Raw genomic sequence first — 17,148 nt, 5'->3', positions numbered from 1 at the left:
TTAGTTTGAGCATTTATAAAATCTAGATTTTGTATGCATACATTCATATCCCAATAAGTGATATTAAAAGTTTCCTTTTCCTCTTCACAGACGGGGCACATTATGTCTTCTCTTTTCCCACCCATGCCATGTAGTCTGAAACAATGTACATTGTTTCCCAATGAGCGATGTGATGTCACATAGCGGTTACAGCGAGTTAGTCCTCCTCTGTGGCTGATGGAGTGCCGAAAGGGGAGGGTACTACTTTGTCACAGACTCCTATGTAGATTAACCTTTCAATTAGTTGTTATCAGGTTCCCTCTGCCTACGCGTGCGTTCATCTTCCGAATCAAACAGGACCCCTTTGGATTTATCAGGCTACTTTGCGCATATATCATCAGCTTCGCAAATAAGCGTGTTTTTATTGCTTAAACGAGGAGTGTGGAGAGATCGCGCGAGGAACTTAAAGGTAAATGTTCGCTTTGCCAGCGTTGTCGGGCATTTATCTCGGCGGTGTCTTGAGTGGCTTGTTATCGGTGGCATGTTTTAATCGTTCAAGTTTAAGTTGTCGTGAGTGATGTAACTTGACGCGAGCGGAGAAATTAATTCGGGCTATTAAGGTTATTGGGTTACACGAACCGCGCAACTATCGCAAGCTATGGCTTGACCCGCATAAATGGAATTTTCCAGATGCTATCTGTTCTCTGATGCTTGATCTTGAAATATGAGTGCATTTTGCATGTTTTAGGCATTAGGGAGTAAACGACCAGTAGTCGTCATTGCATTTTTTGTGTGTTTTAGAATAACGGGAATGATTTGCCATCATCGCCAGACATTCGAAGGATTTATAAATGTTGCCTATTTGTGTGCAATACCTTCGTGAGGGAACGCGCGCTCGATATTCATAGCCTTCCATGTCTTCCAAGTGCAAACTAAATATTATATTATATTACAGTGCACACAGTACTGGGAATGCCAAGGATAACTTGGACTAATTATTCACCATTACATTATTTTCCAAAAAGTGTGACTAGGTCGATCTGCTCATATTGCAGTGTAGTGCGATGCTCATAAGGGGGAGCCTTCTTAAAGGTGTAGACCGAGTTTCGAGTGATCTTATATTAAAGAGCCATCAAGTAGTTTTAAATGTATTAGATTACAAGATGATAAAATATTCCCGCTATCACTGTTCTTCTAATTCTGATTTAATAGCTGGAATCGGAAATAAGCAATGCGGACTAGAGATAATTTGCCACGGTAAAGGGATAATTTTATCTAAAAAATGAAAATACTGTCATCATCTACAAGCACTCGTGTTATAATAGTTCCGTATGCCTAAAATGAGATATGTAGAATGACGGCCATCAGTTAGTATTCATTTGTAGGTGAAAAACAAACAAACAAACATTTAAAGTTAATAATGGCCGGGGCTATAATTTTCTCACATTTTGCCTGATATCTCATTGTATGCTCCACGGAAGAAAGTATGTCATGCTGGCTTGAAAAAAACCTGCGAGTGAGTAAATGATGACCAAATGTTTAGTTGTGGTGAACTATCCCTTTAAGAGGCGGGTCAAGTGATTATTGACAGATTATGAAGCCAACTGATTCCTCGAGAGGCCGAACCGTTTCCTTGTGATTGACACTTTGATTATCAAACCAGGGATAAGTATTTGCCCTTTCTAACCAATATTAAAGTTTCTTGGGCGGGACAGTCTTTGTGAAGGTAAGGTTTAATGAGACTCCATTGGGTTGTAATCAGTGTCATGTCGGATTCATGTAAACTACAACATTGTAACAAAATGGCGTCTGTTTAGTAACGCGACCGGGCATAGCGGCGAAGTCACCTGACCTGTCCACCGTATTAAAGCTTCCAGAAAAAAAAGGTTTGCGAGACCGTAGGTTAATTGACGCGTTGACTTTGTCATCATAAATTATAGATAGTCATCTGTCGGAAGTAGTCATAAAGCATAACCTAATTTAGCCAGCTTTAGCTTAGCGTGCTAGACTTGAGCTCCGGGGCTGTTTAGAAAGCCGATGCTGGAGATAAGAAGCCGAATGCTTCTGAGAATCGCATGACTTTAGTTCACTATCTCGGCTTTAATCAGAGGACTCGAGCTAAAGTACGAATGTCAGTATGTGTTTGTGACTCTGTGTTTTGTTTTAGCTGTCAGGATTTGAGAGGATGTTGTTGCTAGACTCTTAATGCCAAATGTCATGGCTAAGTCGTAGTTTGTGACCAAAGCTGGAAGAGTGTGGACGAGATTACAAAATAGATTAAATAAGTGTCAAGTCTTAAACAACGCTGTATTATGTGCTTTTAAGTTTGAGTTTAACACCAAAAACGACTGAGTGTCAGTTGGTCAATAATACTTTGTTATACCATCGTTTGTTCTATTTTTATATGATCCACTAACACTGTTTGTGCTGTCATGCCTCCCCAGTTAAACTCGTTATTTGGTGGTATTTTTTTTTTTTTTTTTTGCTGGCTAACCGAGTTGTGTTAAATTATTTACCGTAGCTTTTCTTGGATCTGTTTAGACCGGATCTAATGTCTCGGAGGAATGATTAAAGTGTTTCCCTCAGTATGTGTGCGAGGCTTTTTATATAACAATATTATGGCAGATAAGTTGTGGTTGAGTTTACACGGCCGCTGCTGGCGAGCGGAGGAATTCTTCACCTGCTGGCTGCTCGCAGCACTGTTCTTCCTCTGCTAATGCTGTTTGGGTTTTTACACAACCAATAAGATTAATACAATGTTATATTATCCATGGTATACTGTAGTTTTAGCCTGTAGCTGAATGTAGTTACAAGAAGTATAGTGGAAACATTTAATTGTTAGTGTTTTGTAGCGAAGAACAATTGAGCTGACTACTGTATATGGGCGTCCTAGACATACTTGCTGCTTTCAGGCGTGTGTGATTTTGAGTACCGGTTATAATATTCTAATAAAGTGGCTCACATTTTATCAAAATGTGATTTAACGTGTTCATTTTTAATCTCATGGTTGTACTACTCTGGTTTTGGACTGTTGATTTTACCTTTGTGTGCACCTAACGTGTCAAATTTGTCTATAGCCTACTACCAAAATAATTGGAATTGAATAATAATTTATTGTTATTGTATTATTTTTTACCAAATTAGTGTCAGATGTGTTGTGGTTATAGTTGAATGTGCTTTGAAAACTGTCTCTGTTTTCCACTTTGATATGTGTTTAAGGAGCAGGAGCGTTGGTTAGCCTAACCCTCCAGGTCAAGTTTGCCATGCCCCTGTAACTAGTTCTGGAGTGGTTCCGGAGAGGGTTTGATTCTTTGCAAAGTAACATGGATTTTCTGTTTTTCTTCTCTTCATACCCACAGGTGTAACTCAAAAGGATTTTTCAGCTAGTCTTCTGACTGTGGATTTTACAACGACAAGGGATTTTTCATTTTTTTTTAAAGGGAAAAGAAATGAGCCAGTCTCATTTTTGAGGAGTTACATCAATTCCATATCCTGTCCGGCATGTACTAATGGCTGGTTTTTGTTTGTTGATGCGTATGGTTCGCTCCTAAAATAAAGGAATGTATTCATGGATCACACCTTAATGAAACAACCTATTTCACCATGGTGAAACTGGCCAATCCCCTGTACACAGAGTGGATTCTTGAGGCTATTCAGAAGATCAAAAGGCAGAAGCAGCGGCCTTCTGAGGAGCGGATTTGCCATGCCGTCTCAACCTCACACGGACTAGACAAGGGTGTCGTACTCCAGCAGCTGGAGCTCGCTGTGAAGGATGGATCCATCCTTAAGGTTACCAGCAAAGGGTGTGCTTCGTACAAAGACCCGGATAACCCGGGAAGGATTGCGGCCTTCAAGCTGGGAGGCTCTGGCTCGGTTTCGGTTGGATCTGTGATACCTGCAGGAGATCTGCGTCATGTGGATTGGAATAAAATCCTTAGGAGGGCTATCGAAGGTCTGGACGTCCCGGCTGGCTCATCTCTAAGGAACATTGAGAGATTCCTTAGAAGCCAGGGTGACCTGGTGAATGTTGTGGCAAACCCCAGGTTTCAGCAGAGGCTGAGGCTAGCTGCTAAGCGGGCGGTTAACAACGGGCGGCTGCTCAAGGATGGTCCGCTCTACAGGATGAACAGTGGTGGACTGGGAGGAAAAGCATGCTTCAGGAGTTTGGGGTTCTTTGCTGTCGACCTCCCACCTGTGACTTTACTCCCTCATGAGAGAGACCAGGTACGTCCAGAACCTTTTGTATCTATATGGGCTCTACTAAAAACCTGTGAATGTGAAAATGTGTGGTGGTGGTGGTGTTTGTTTTATAGTTTCTGTTAGTTTAAAGTTGCACAACTTCTTTAAAACCAACTTTTACCCATTAATGTGAACAACCATGTGAACTTGTTTTCTTTCTTTTTTTGGGAACCTCTTCATTCTGTACAAAGCAGATTTTTGGCTAGGGGTGTTGCAATATATCAACACATCATGCATCATTGATAGTGACAGTGGGCCTCAATTATTCCTCTAAAGAAAAAAGAAATCATCTTACAACAGGGTTCACGTGTGATTCATGAAACCTTCGTATTCCACTAATCCCATCGTGACGATCATTGTGCGTTGATACATTTGGCGGCTGAAAATAATCTATTTAAATTTAAACCCCTAAAAATTCACGCTTTCGAAGCATTGCCCCTAGAGATTTTGACATGGAAACTTAACCCAGCCAAGAAGAGGAAGTAATCTCATGAAAGAGAAATAGATTTTACTTCAAAAACACCCTTTAACCTCGTAATTGCAAACAATTAGGCCTACATTCATTTATATACACAAAACATTTTCAAACATTATAAACACTAGCCTGTAGCCTACTAGGCTATTTTAGTTCCCCTCACTCCACAACAAATCAATATAACATTATTCAGAACAAGAATAAAAAAATAAATAGCTATACATTTTTATTTTATAGTTTAAGACATTATATATTAAACTATTAAAAAAATATAGGCTATAGTTTATAAACAACAAACGTTAAGCCCAAATTAATTTATTTTTTTATATGTGATTTATTTATTGAATTTTTTTTACAACAACAAGGACAAACACTCAAAACCAAATTAATTTATTTAAAGCGAAACTGAAATGGCATTGGGCTCGCCAGAGTCGCAACTGTCATTTGGCAAAAATCCAATATTCATGTAAAACATCATTCTTCAAATGCACATAACATATAGTTAATTTTATTGTTTTTCTGCACTCACAGAAACGCTCCATGTGCGAGATGTGACGAAATGTGAATTTTTGCGCAAACCCTTGAGGGAAAAAAACATTGGTATTTTGAATGGGTCAGATACACCCATCTATTCTAATTAAATTTCAATTTGACTATCTATTCTAGTCGTTTAACAGTTAATCAATTAATGAGCTTCGGTTGTCAGACTCGGTCAGGAAAATAATCGAAATTATCAAAATGCTCTCCTTACAATTTTCCACCAGATTTATTTTGCTGCACACAAGTTCACGCTAACTTAAAAACTTGCATACAAGCTGAGACCTGACATGAGATTTGATCGTAGTCACCGCTCACATCCATATTGATAAATGACAAGTTTTGTGTTGAAACGGTTGTATGTTTGTTTCATAAATGAGGCATCGTAATGATTGTTTAGTTCTCCCAAAATGAAAGTTTCTGTATGGCTGGTTTTTTTTAGCAGTGGTTCCCAAAAACAAGGGGGCACGGCAAGGCTTAAGGGATAGTACAGTCAGCGGACTGTGCAAATGAAACATCTTCAGGGTGATACAAGACCCCACTGTGAAATTATCCCACTTATTATGTGGCTACATATTAATTTGACACTTTTATTAGCTACCTCAAGATGCCTCTGTTTTATCAGTTGTTGCAGTTGGTTGTCGTGGAATAGCAGAACGCTAGGTGGTGCGATTGAAGAATCAGAATTGAGTATTGCAGGGAGCCTTGTAAAAATATAAATCAATAATGCATGGTTCTGCGCTAACATGGCCAAGTTTGTGAAAGAACTGCCAGTGCTAGGTAAACATAAAGCAGACGAGGAATCTACTTTAAGCGTCACAAGTACCAAAACAACATATCTAAAGTAGACGCGAGCAGCACAACATGAAGCGACAAAAGCAAATAGAATTCACTGGAATGCGGCACAACACTTTCCGATGTAAACTGACGCCCGTTCTATTTCTGCCATATTCCAAGTGCTTGCACAACTTCTGCCGCAAAGTATAAATAAATTTGGAATGTTTGCTTTGTCGCATCCATTGACACCCTCAAGACAACAATGTGAGGCGGTACATCTCACCCTCACATTCACCAGTACAATGGTGGGTAATGAAGAGAGAGCAGTGTGTTGTGTGCCTCATAATATTAGCATTTGATTTTGACAGTATGAAGTTGAACAAGTTAAGATGCCACTTCAGAGACTTCAGTAGGGTTTCAAAAGCCTTGTGTACACAACAAGTGTCAGGAACTGATACTCCTTCCAAAAATACTCATACATTGATATGAACTATCTTACCAAAGCCACCAACATTATTCTGAGGTTGTAACATCTAGGTACTGTAAGATGTCATTTGTTTGTAACTTTTCAGGGCTTAACTATACAAAAGTGGCTTTGTTGTCCTAAATTGTTGAAATATCTCAAAACCATAGCCCAACTCATTGTTTTGGTAAAGGGTTTCTTCGCCATTCTCCACAAACCGCTTGGTCATACCCATGAGTGCACTTGGGTTTGATTTTAACATTGTGTGATTGAAATGTTCTGTGAAAAATGAGAACACCATGTTTTTATTCCTAAATCATCTTTGGTTTGCTCCAAGATAGTTCTCTAAATGAGGGCATGATATGCTACAGATGTTGGATTAGGCTAGCTGTTTGTTGTTTGACTGAGATCTTTTGTGAGTTACTGTGCTTGAATGTTTGTCCTACAGCTTCATTATCTAGGCTTAACCTTTCTGCAATTTTTTTTATCGGTGCTATTTCCATATTTTAAAATCTTAAGTCAACATGAAACAGTATTTGCAACCCATTTTACTTTTGTAATGTAAAACATTTCCAGTGTATTTAATAAGTGAAAATGTAAAATATGACTTAATTTAATCATTTAGAAGTTGGTTGGATTTGTTAAAAGTGGCCCGAATGAAGCTGGTTGGAGGAGAGTTGTTGAAGTTAGAGAGATTTGTGATGTGAGCAAGTGCTGAAAGGTGGTGGTTGTTTTTCTACACACAATTGGAAGCATGTGCACTGATGAATCATTCAATAAGACCATTATTGTGTAGTAATAAAGTATAAGGGTTTATTTTGATTTAATGTTGAGTTTACTTTGCAAGCTTAATGATGGGATTTCCATACATTGGTTTTGGCAAGTGTTGAGCCCTGTTGATATGTTTGTTTAAAAAGCTTAAACCTTAATATAATACTTTTTCGATTAGTCTTACATCATTCGTGGCATTGCAGATTGTCTTTTCCAAACTTGCATGAACATAATTTGTCTTTCCGTTTGGGCTACGTATAGTTGATTGTAACAAGCCTTTCTTTCATATCACACACATAGTAAGACGCAATGTGGCAAAAGTCTATAGACCAATAAAAATGTGAAGATTGTCAATCACTTGCTGGTCACTTAAGGTCCATACTTGGTGGCTCTTAAAGCTCTTTTCCTACAGTGGTCAGCGAACAATCGGAGGCCATTTGGTAATCAAATCTTGGAGCACATTCCCTTGTCCACTTTGTATTGAGTTGCTCTTTGAAAGCAAAAGCTTTTGGTTTCCATGCACGGGGGCTTGACTGTTGCTAAGCAATGTGCTTCATTGACCCTAGGACATGATAGTATGGTGCCAGCCTTTTTTTTCACAATCATGGAGACGGTCTGCCGTCTTGCAGATGGTTCAGGGGGACTGCAGTGGTGGGCTGGCTGCTGATTAGCTCAATGCATTAAAAGAGCTCTTTTGTTGTTAATTGTGTGCTTGGGGACTGGTCAGTCTGCAGCTGCTCCAGGGCTCTTTATCATATTCTGTGAGGGGTTAAATTATGAGAAAAGAGAGGGCCAAATCCAGCTTTCTTTTGTCCCATTAGCTAGCGGGATTAGATTTTGCGTTGAAGGTGTATTAGATCTCATGGCTGGCCTCTCTTTTTTGACGTTCTTGAAACTCTTGCTTAGTTTAAAAGATAGTAAGTAATTCAATGAAGGTCTGTTAAAGCTTTGCTGATTACATCTGTTCTTCAGTAATGGTGTTGAATCAGTACTAGACCACTGTTTAACAGCTGTGGCTGATGCAATTTGCTCACTTTCTAGAAATTTCTTTATGGTATTTTGGTCTTAGCAGCGCATTTTACTTTAGTCTCCTTAAGAAACCTCAGAATCTTGCCATAAAAGTTTAGTTGCAACCAAAAGTACAACTTAAAATGAATCAAACAGTCTGGTTGGGACTGTAGTGGAGTGAGGCCTAACCAGGGGTGGTCTTGTAAACCTTTTAGTTTTTCTTTGTTATACCTAAACAAAGCTGGAACAATACATCCCTATGAAAGATTCATCGGACAAATGACTAACGATAGACTGTATCGATGCAATGTGTAAAAAATGTATACAATTTGTTTTTAAAAAGATGCCTTTATTTTGACATCTTCACACAATGCACGTCAATGCATTACCAGTGCCAACGCGTTCATTCTCATTTAAACTCACCTGTCAGGGCTCGACAACACTTGCCGTGGGTTCAAGTGACCTAGCTCTAGATTTTACACATTGCACATTTTAGCTCAGAAGCCTCATAGACTTCTTGACTGTTGTTGTCATGTCATAAATTTCATCAGATGACCTTGTAACTTTATTTATTTTTCTTTATTTAAAAAAAAACTGAAGTCTATTTTTTGTTGTGGATGTCCCAATTGGGATACAAGATGTGCAATTTTTAGAGAAATGTTCAAGTTACATATTTTGGTTGCATTTGTGACTTAATAAAAATGTAACTGGTTTTGTTTAGGCACGTGATATTGTTTCATATACCCTTGGATCAAATTAATCAATCATATCAACTAATATGATTAACAAATATCCTATCAAAACATTTTGTGAAGAACCGTCGGGTTTACAACCGCAGAAACCGAAAATTCTCGGGACATCAACATGTGTCCAAATTTTAATCTTAACAGTTCTATTTCATCAGAAACGATCTTAAAACAGGGATTTAATTGAAAAATACCGAACTTGTCCTTTTAATAGTGTCATTTATTTATTTTCAGTCTCTTTTATGTACAGAAAGCCCTATACTGTTTGTTTTTACATGTAGCCTAACTGCTACCATTATCAATATTTTATTTAATCAAATGTTTGGTGCTAATCTGAGTTAAAATGTACACATTTCTGAATGGTGTCAAAGTGGTACACAACCAAAGTCTTTGGTGCATGCATGGTTGGTTGCTACTAGGTGTTCCTAGTCCACTAGCTGGTTGTCCTAGGGACGTTTATAAATATCTTTCCACTCTTCAATCCCATTGGTAGGCCTAGTTGCTGTATAAAGCTGTAAGTCTTCGGTGTTGTGCACAGGGCTTTTACTGATGCAGCTGTAGGAGTACAGGATAATGCTCCAAACAACTCTAGAGTGAACTTTTGCTGGGAATTAGCTTCACATGCTTAAAGGGGTCATCGGATGCCCATTTTCCAGAGGTTGGTATGATTCTTTAGGGTCTTCATGTAAAGTTTGTAACATGGTTAAAATTTCTCAATGCTTGTGTAAAACACCCTTTTAACCTCCTCTAAAACAGCTTTGTTCACACTGACTTGTTTTGGTGCATGTCTCTTTAAATAATGAGCAACTGTTCACCCCACCCCTCTCTTCCATGGGGCATGTGGACACAAGACACAAAGTGCTGCCTGGGCAACCTGCCTTGTCAGACAGTATACAAATGGCTGAGGGCGGAAATATGCTAATACGGTACAGTTTGTCCGCGGTTGTGGGCGGAGCATAAGCAATATGACATCCTATTGCTTAGAAAATCCAAACAGCCTGATTATTGAGTGTTAGGGCTTTTTGAGGATTAAAATAATTTTTTTCCATTTTTGTATGGTGGTTATGTCCACGCCCTGCAAACACACACATGCAAACACCTTATAAAAGTACATTTTGCATCTGATGACCCCTTTAAGTTTACAAACCTACATGGGTAAATTTATTAGGTTTTTTTCTTTTTTTTTTTCAGTGTGCAGTTTGTTGATGTCATCACCATCTGTGACTTCTTCTAAACGCTCCTTTCAAAGCAGTATCACTTTCTTTCCATGCATCTGGTATATATTTAGGCTAACTGTTCAATAATTATTTTTGTTTGCACAATAATGAGCCTGTGGCTTATGTGAAGAAACTCATACGCTAATGTTTTTAGAGATGCACAGTAAGGCCCTAGTTAAACACACTGCAAGGCCAAAAGTTCCGATTTTTTTTTTCTTGCTGTTTGGGCTTAGTGGTCTCTTCAATGTCACTATTGATAGTGCAAGATTGAGATCTATGTAACTCAAGAGCTCCTGGATCAATTTTTGTTGCCATTGAACCTGTTCGCTTTGTGTTAACAACTCAAGTCCCTAAGCATTAAGCCACTGCCACCACATATGCATAATTAGTAAGGGTCAGACACAGCCTGAAGTGGAGATGGCTTAATTAGAGCTGGAGTAATTGTCACTTAGCTAACCTGACTCTCAGATACCTGAACGTGTGCCATGTTGCTGTTCCTCGGGCAGATTGACCTGAATGAAGTAATGGTAATGTAATAGCCTTGCCATCCACGTTAGGTTCCTAGACTGGATGAGCTAATAGAGCTGTTGGAAAATGTAATGGGACGAGTCACGGGTCAGCGTTAGAACAGATCTGCCCTACATTCCTCTTTCACGCTGAAGCATGAGACGTTGTCAGGCTTAACTTCAACAGGCGTACTTCTTGACTCTATTTGGTCTCAAACCACAAGAAATATGATGGTTCATGTCACTGGATTGGATCTCACAGACCGAGCCAGGAGACACACAATTTACGTGTCAGTTACTGTGTCTGGTTATAACTTATTGGATGAGGGCTAGGCATAACCACATGCACGCCACCATTGAAAAGTGATATGTCTCTACTTGTGGCTATCCAAGGTGGGATCTCAGGAAGCTTATGTAGATAAAAGGCACAGCAGTCACATGTAGGTTAAAGCCGATGTTTACTTTGCTCCTTAGTGATTTGTTTTTTTTTTTTCTCTGAGTCCGAATGTTACTGTTTCACGTTTTTGGAACATAGAATGACTCATCCTTAAATCTTAGCTATATATTCATCATTAAATAGCAGTGCTTTAGCTAATAGGCCTAGATATCTGTATGCATTCCCTTTTTATTTGAAAGTATGGTTTTTCCTGTCCTTAGTAGTGATCTATTAGTTAATTTATTGTGCTGCTTGTTTTTCATAACCTTTGGCCTCATGCGGAAGTATGAATACTATTCTTTTTTTAGGACCAGTAAGAACATGGTGGATGAATGGAGATAGGCTACTATTGAAATAACTTTTACCTAGACCGAAGACTTACCTGTGCCTCTTAAAGTGCTTTCATCTTAGAATGCTTAGGAGAACTACGAGAGCACGGATGTGTAATCATTAATTGTTTCCAATAATTTCATTTTGTGCATAAAAATATTTTTATATTTATTAAACTGTATCAATGGTTAAAACAATGCACTATTCCTGCAATGTTGTTTAGCTTTGACAAGTCATGTTCAAGGCCTATTAAATAACAATTGTTGGAGGATGTTCATTGAAAGTGTACAAAATGGTGTTTCTTGTCTATTGGTTTTAACTCTCTGGTGTCTGAGGTGTTTTCTGAGCCCTGGAGGTGTTCTGACATGCTCTGACATTTGTGCTTATTTCAGTTACTTGTGACATTTTCATGTTTAAAGTCTGATTACACTGTATTTAGCACAAACTCTGCTACAAAAATGTGTATGAAGTTTGTAGTTGTAGTTAGACGTTTATGCGTGGTTTGTGAAAAAACACGAAAGAATTGTCATTGAAATAAGGTCATGAAACCCATACTTATTATTTCTTCACAAAACACTTGAAAATTGTATCACTTAGCCTAGAATAGACGGCGTGATTCATCGTGATTATTGATTTTTATACCTGAGAAAGACAACGACCCTCCCATAATGGGTGCTATCAGGCCCCATCATTGAGAAATTTTATCAATCAATGCCAATTGTTTTTTTTCTATGGTTTCACATTCATGCGTCAATTTTATTTTTATTTAAATGCCAATTCAATATTATAATTTTATCAGATAACGGTTAATGAGCGGCTGTTGTCAGACGGGAAAATTTACCGAAATGAGCATCCCTACTGGAGAAATGCCATCCTCCATAGCCACGGAGTGGTGTCATGACAGCGAGGGCATCACGTCACAAACTAATGGCATCGATAAGAGGAGCGGTGTCCGCAGACTCAATTGCTTGTAATTTGTAAAATAGCAAATAATCCTTCTGATTGGTCGGTGTATTTTTGCTTTATACATTTTAGGCTTATTCTCAGATTCAGATTGTGTTGAAGGGCGGGTTTATTAGGCTATTTTAATCGGACAATTTGACCAGATAGATTTAATTTTGTTGGCCATTTTTTTCCCGGCCAATGTCCGGTAACTACCGGACAACTGAAAATCTGACTAATATAAATCAGAATACATTTCTTATCTTAAAATCTTTCTTGTCTTCAAATCACCTTCTGGGGTAAATCCAATGTTAGGTCAAAGCGTGTATTCCAAACACAACGAAAAGCAGAGAACTGATGAAGTTTAGTGCTTTGTTGTTGTTTTTTTGCGTTCTCGCCGTTTCATGTGGATGATTTGCATGTAAATCTCTTTTGCGTGTGTGTGTTACTTAAAAACTGAGCAAGCGTTATAGAGAATTGGACATCTTGTTGATTTTATACAAATTACTTAAACAGAGAATATTTGTTTTGGTTTTGAATCAGATCATTTAAATGTACACTTAAATGTTTATTATATATTGCTCATAAATGTAACAAGTATTCGCTGAGTTTTGTTTCAGTTTATAGACGCGACCCTAAAAAAAGTTCACTGAGACGGAGATGCAGAAAGCACACCCTGTTTATTTTCTTTATTTTACAAAAGCACAATATTTTGTTTTGATTGTAAGTGGACACACATTTTTTATTAACTTAGTCATATTTAAGCCTATTGTGCTACTATGTGAAGAAAATCCAGCAAAACGCTCCGGTGCGTTTGCCGACCCCAGAGGTTTAAGGGTAATTCATTGCATGAGAGGTCATTCACATTGTAGTTTTAATTTGGGTGTCTCATTAGTCCTGACTTTAATTAAATGAGGCCAGATTTCGTTTTAGAATTTGTTTATCATTATTTTATATGCAGCATCACATAGCCTACTACAAATAACCTTTTTTCTTTTTTTTCTTTTTTGACGTCCATTTGAAACATCAGAGAGAACCTCATCTTCTTCCTCTCAGCATTTCACTTCTGCATTGTTCAAATTAAAACATGTACACACACCCCTGCGGTCATCATAGCCACACGTTTTGCAGAAGGATTTTGCAGACTTGCACCTGTAGCGCTTGATTGTTCCCGCTGCAGTCAGGATTCACTGGCCTTTAAATCAGAGCCAAACACGGCACAGAACGTTCTGTCATCAGTCTGGTGTGGATGTGCTCTAGCTCCACTTAGTGGACAAAACAACTGAGAAAGGCATGTTCAGGTGAAGCTTTTGTGATGTTGCTTTAAATAGAAGGATAATGAGTTGAGTGTTTCAACACGCTATTATTGCCGTTTTAGATGGGAATGCCGTCTCATCTGTGGAATGTTCCTTTTGTAAACATTCCAGATCACATATTTGTCACAATATTCACTAGGGTGTAGTCGCCAGCCAGCACATATTTGTTCGCTCACTAACGATGGTATGTGTCCTAGTGTAATGTATAAGCAGCAAATAGATGCTCATTTTTGTGTAAGAGTATTTAAACATACTGAGGCATTATTTCAGACTACATATTACAAACAGCTACATTGTCACATGGTCTCATTACATTTGTGCCATCAACCATCAATCATATAATGAGTCAGGAATATGTTGAAAACGTGTCCATAATATAACTTCTGGTTAATCCAGAAGAACTGTATTTCTTTGACATGAAATGTATTCGATAACATTTTATTTTGGGATACCGTGATCTATGCTTTGTTGTGCATCAACTGCAAATTTAGTACGACACCTGGCTGGGTATTCTGAAAGTTTGCATACTATGAACAATGTACAAAAGAAGTGTGCTATTCCAAACTTAGTCCAAATGCTCGCAGTGGGGGGCAGGACATTATTAGAGGTTGGGAAAAACTCAATTCCAATAAGGTAAAAAAAAAAAGAGTCAAACGTTTAGATACCAATTTTTTTTTTTTTTGTGAATTTGTTTCAATATTTACTCTCCCAATTCAGCCTCTTTGAAAAGGACGATTGGTAGTGAAAGTCCTGTTTTATTGGATGACTTGATTGAATATTTTTGAAATAACATGTTTCAATCAAGTTAAGTCAAATAGTAACTGTTGCATGTTAACAACATGAAGCAATCATATTTGAACCAGAAATCTGATACAATGGTGTTGAATTAATTGCTTAGTGAAATAGCATCATAAAAAAAATTTGTACGCACACATAAGAAATTAAGTCCAAGTTTGCAATAACACAAGGGTAAGTAAATGATGTCAGAATTTTTATTTTTTGGGTAGACCATCCATTTTCATAAAAAAAAATCAAGTGTCTGCCATCGAGAAACCCAGATCTACTGGCACTACTATTATTTTTTTTCAAAGCCTGGTGGTTACGTCTCTGTGTTAAATTAGCATTAAATGCCCATTTTGTATTTATGACTGACACTCTCAGAGGTGCTAAATATATACTGAAGGTAGAGCTGCATGATTAATCGTTAAAAAAGATTGCTATCTCAATTCAAACACCCACAGGATTTCGTTCATAAATGACAACAATTTGTCTGCAGTGCTGTTATAAGCCCCTTGCTTATAACACAGCGTGTTGATCCTGGGAAATTTCCAGAACCTCTTCTGTGTGAACGCAAACACGACCCGGGATTGATTCCGGTGTTGTGCCGAATTTCAACCCCCACTAAATTATTACCTCCTTAGCATTGGTAGGTTTAGGATTAGTTGTGGGAGAAGGGTTGGGATTAGGTAATCAGGTACTGACTTCAATGAGGGGGTAATAATTTGGCAGGGGTTCGAAATTAAGCACAACACCTGGATCAATGCCGGGTTGGGGGCCTAGTAACAAAAAGCCGAACAAAAGCCGTAATCAATGCCGTGTCATAGTGTTTAAACTTTATGATCGAATCAGAGAAAAAAAATGCACAAGCCTGGTTTCTCGAGCGAAAAATCGCAGCTCATAAGCAAACTTAAGACTCTGCTGACTCATTACATGTCACACCGATGTCATGTGTCTTTACGCCATTTTTTTATGGGTTGTGTATGAACTCAATCAAATCAAAAGAACCCAGGTCAAATCCCAGGTCACTTTAGAGAGCCGTTATCAATTATGTAAAGGTACAAAGGGATAAAATTGTGATTAAAAAAAACTGGGATAAAAGTTTATAGTTCTGATAGCGATCAAGTGAAAGTTAAAAAATTAATTTGTCATTGAATCATTCATTTAAGAGATTAGTTTAGAAATGCAGATTCATCCAGTAATGAAACAAGTATTTATGGGTGAGTCATGGAAACAGACAATATATATATTTTTTATAAATTATTTCAGATTATTTTAACATTTTAAACAGACTGCATCCTTTAATTACATGTTATTTTGTTTAGTTGTCTATTCAGCATTGTGGAAGAATCGTGATCTCTGTTATATAAAAAAAAAAAAGAAATCATGATTCTCAAATTATACAGAATCGTGCGGCGCTAACTGAAGGAATGCTGTTAAAAGGCATAAATTGCAGTGGAGAGAAAACGTGAAGGTAGTTTAAGTTCTCATGGATAAAAGGTTTGGTTTGTCTAGCAGGATTTATTTGATGCTTAAAGCTGCTCTAAGCGATGTCACACTTGTTTTTTAGGCCAAAACATTTTTTTGTCACATACAGCAAACATCTCCTCACTATCCGCTAGCTGCCTGTCCCCTAAACACACTGTAAAAAAACACGATCTTAGCAAACAAACCAAGGCTCCACAAATGGCAACAAAGACAAACTGCGGCAACCTGTCCACGAAGCATAACAAACTTTTCCAGCCAATAACTGAGAAGAAGGCCCTGGGGGTGGGGTTTGGGTGTCAGTGCGCGGATGAGGCGGAGAGAGGGTCGATCTAGCCTCCGTTTTGTTTGAAAATACTTTAAACGTCAACGAGAAGTCACCTGACATCGCTTAGAGAACCTTTAAATAAAAATAGTGCAAATAATCACTACCGCAATGACATGTTGGCTACACAGACATAAATATATGATGTGAAATTCTGTTGAGTGCGTAGAAGTCATTATGTGAGAATCTGCCTGTTTTTTTTTCTTTTGTTTTTTTTCCTACATATCAAGTATCTTACTCTCAGATCATATCTAACTCAATCAATGTCAAACATTCCAAGCTTTCAAGAAGTGTTTTTTTTTTTGTTTTTGTTTTTTTCTTTCTGCACATGTGCAGGCAGTAGAAATCAGTTTAGTGAAAATGATATTGAATGTTGTGGTGGTGTGTAGAGCTGCAGTAGAGGGTTTATTTGTATTTATATGAGACCGCGGTGCCTGTGCTTTTCCCCTTCTGTGCGTGAATGCAGAATTATTGTTTGGAGGCAATTGAGGTCAAGCATTATGTGCATGGTGGGATTTGTGTTGTGTATATCGTGATTATGTTGCCCTCGGGGAGAAAAGCCCTTTATAAGCTGTGAGCACACACTTATTTCTGAGCACTAACCAACTCGTCATTTGTATGAAGCGCTGTACGTATCATTCAGGGGCCATCGATTGGAGCCTTTCAATTGGCACTTAAACGAAAACTTGCAATGTTTATGAATAACCCATCTGCAAATTGATGGTCTGCCAAAATGATTAATAGGCTAGGGATTGATTGCCTGTTGCATAAAACAATTAATCTAGCATTACTCTCAACAGGTTTCTCACCAGAACAGAC

At 38.1% G+C, this 17,148-nt stretch overlaps 1 protein-coding gene across 6 annotated transcripts in view; it reads left to right on the top strand.

Annotated features, from left to right (window-relative positions):
- The first annotated feature begins 233 nt into the window (after positions 1-233).
- Positions 234-17,148, top strand: part of kat6b (K(lysine) acetyltransferase 6B) — a 36,960-nt gene continuing 20,045 nt past the window's right edge. For 3 of the 6 annotated variants that reach the window (XM_039671774.2, XM_039671773.2, XM_039671769.2), the window contains exons 1-2: positions 234-448; positions 3,339-4,203. In XM_039671774.2, coding sequence (XP_039527708.2) covers positions 3,583-4,203 — 621 coding nt within the window. In that variant the 5' untranslated portion in view covers positions 234-448; positions 3,339-3,582. Of the gene's footprint in view, positions 449-1,739; positions 1,866-1,912; positions 2,111-3,338; positions 4,204-17,148 lie in introns of those variants that run through there. The other 3 variants (XM_039671770.2, XM_039671772.2, XM_039671771.2) reach the window with 3 other exon arrangements.

The sequence above is a fragment of the Pimephales promelas genome, chromosome 11, assembly GCF_988280905.1.
Source record: "Pimephales promelas chromosome 11, fPimPro1.hap1.1, whole genome shotgun sequence".
Taxonomy (NCBI): domain Eukaryota; kingdom Metazoa; phylum Chordata; class Actinopteri; order Cypriniformes; family Leuciscidae; genus Pimephales; species Pimephales promelas.
This window is presented reverse-complemented; position numbering and strand designations above follow the sequence as displayed.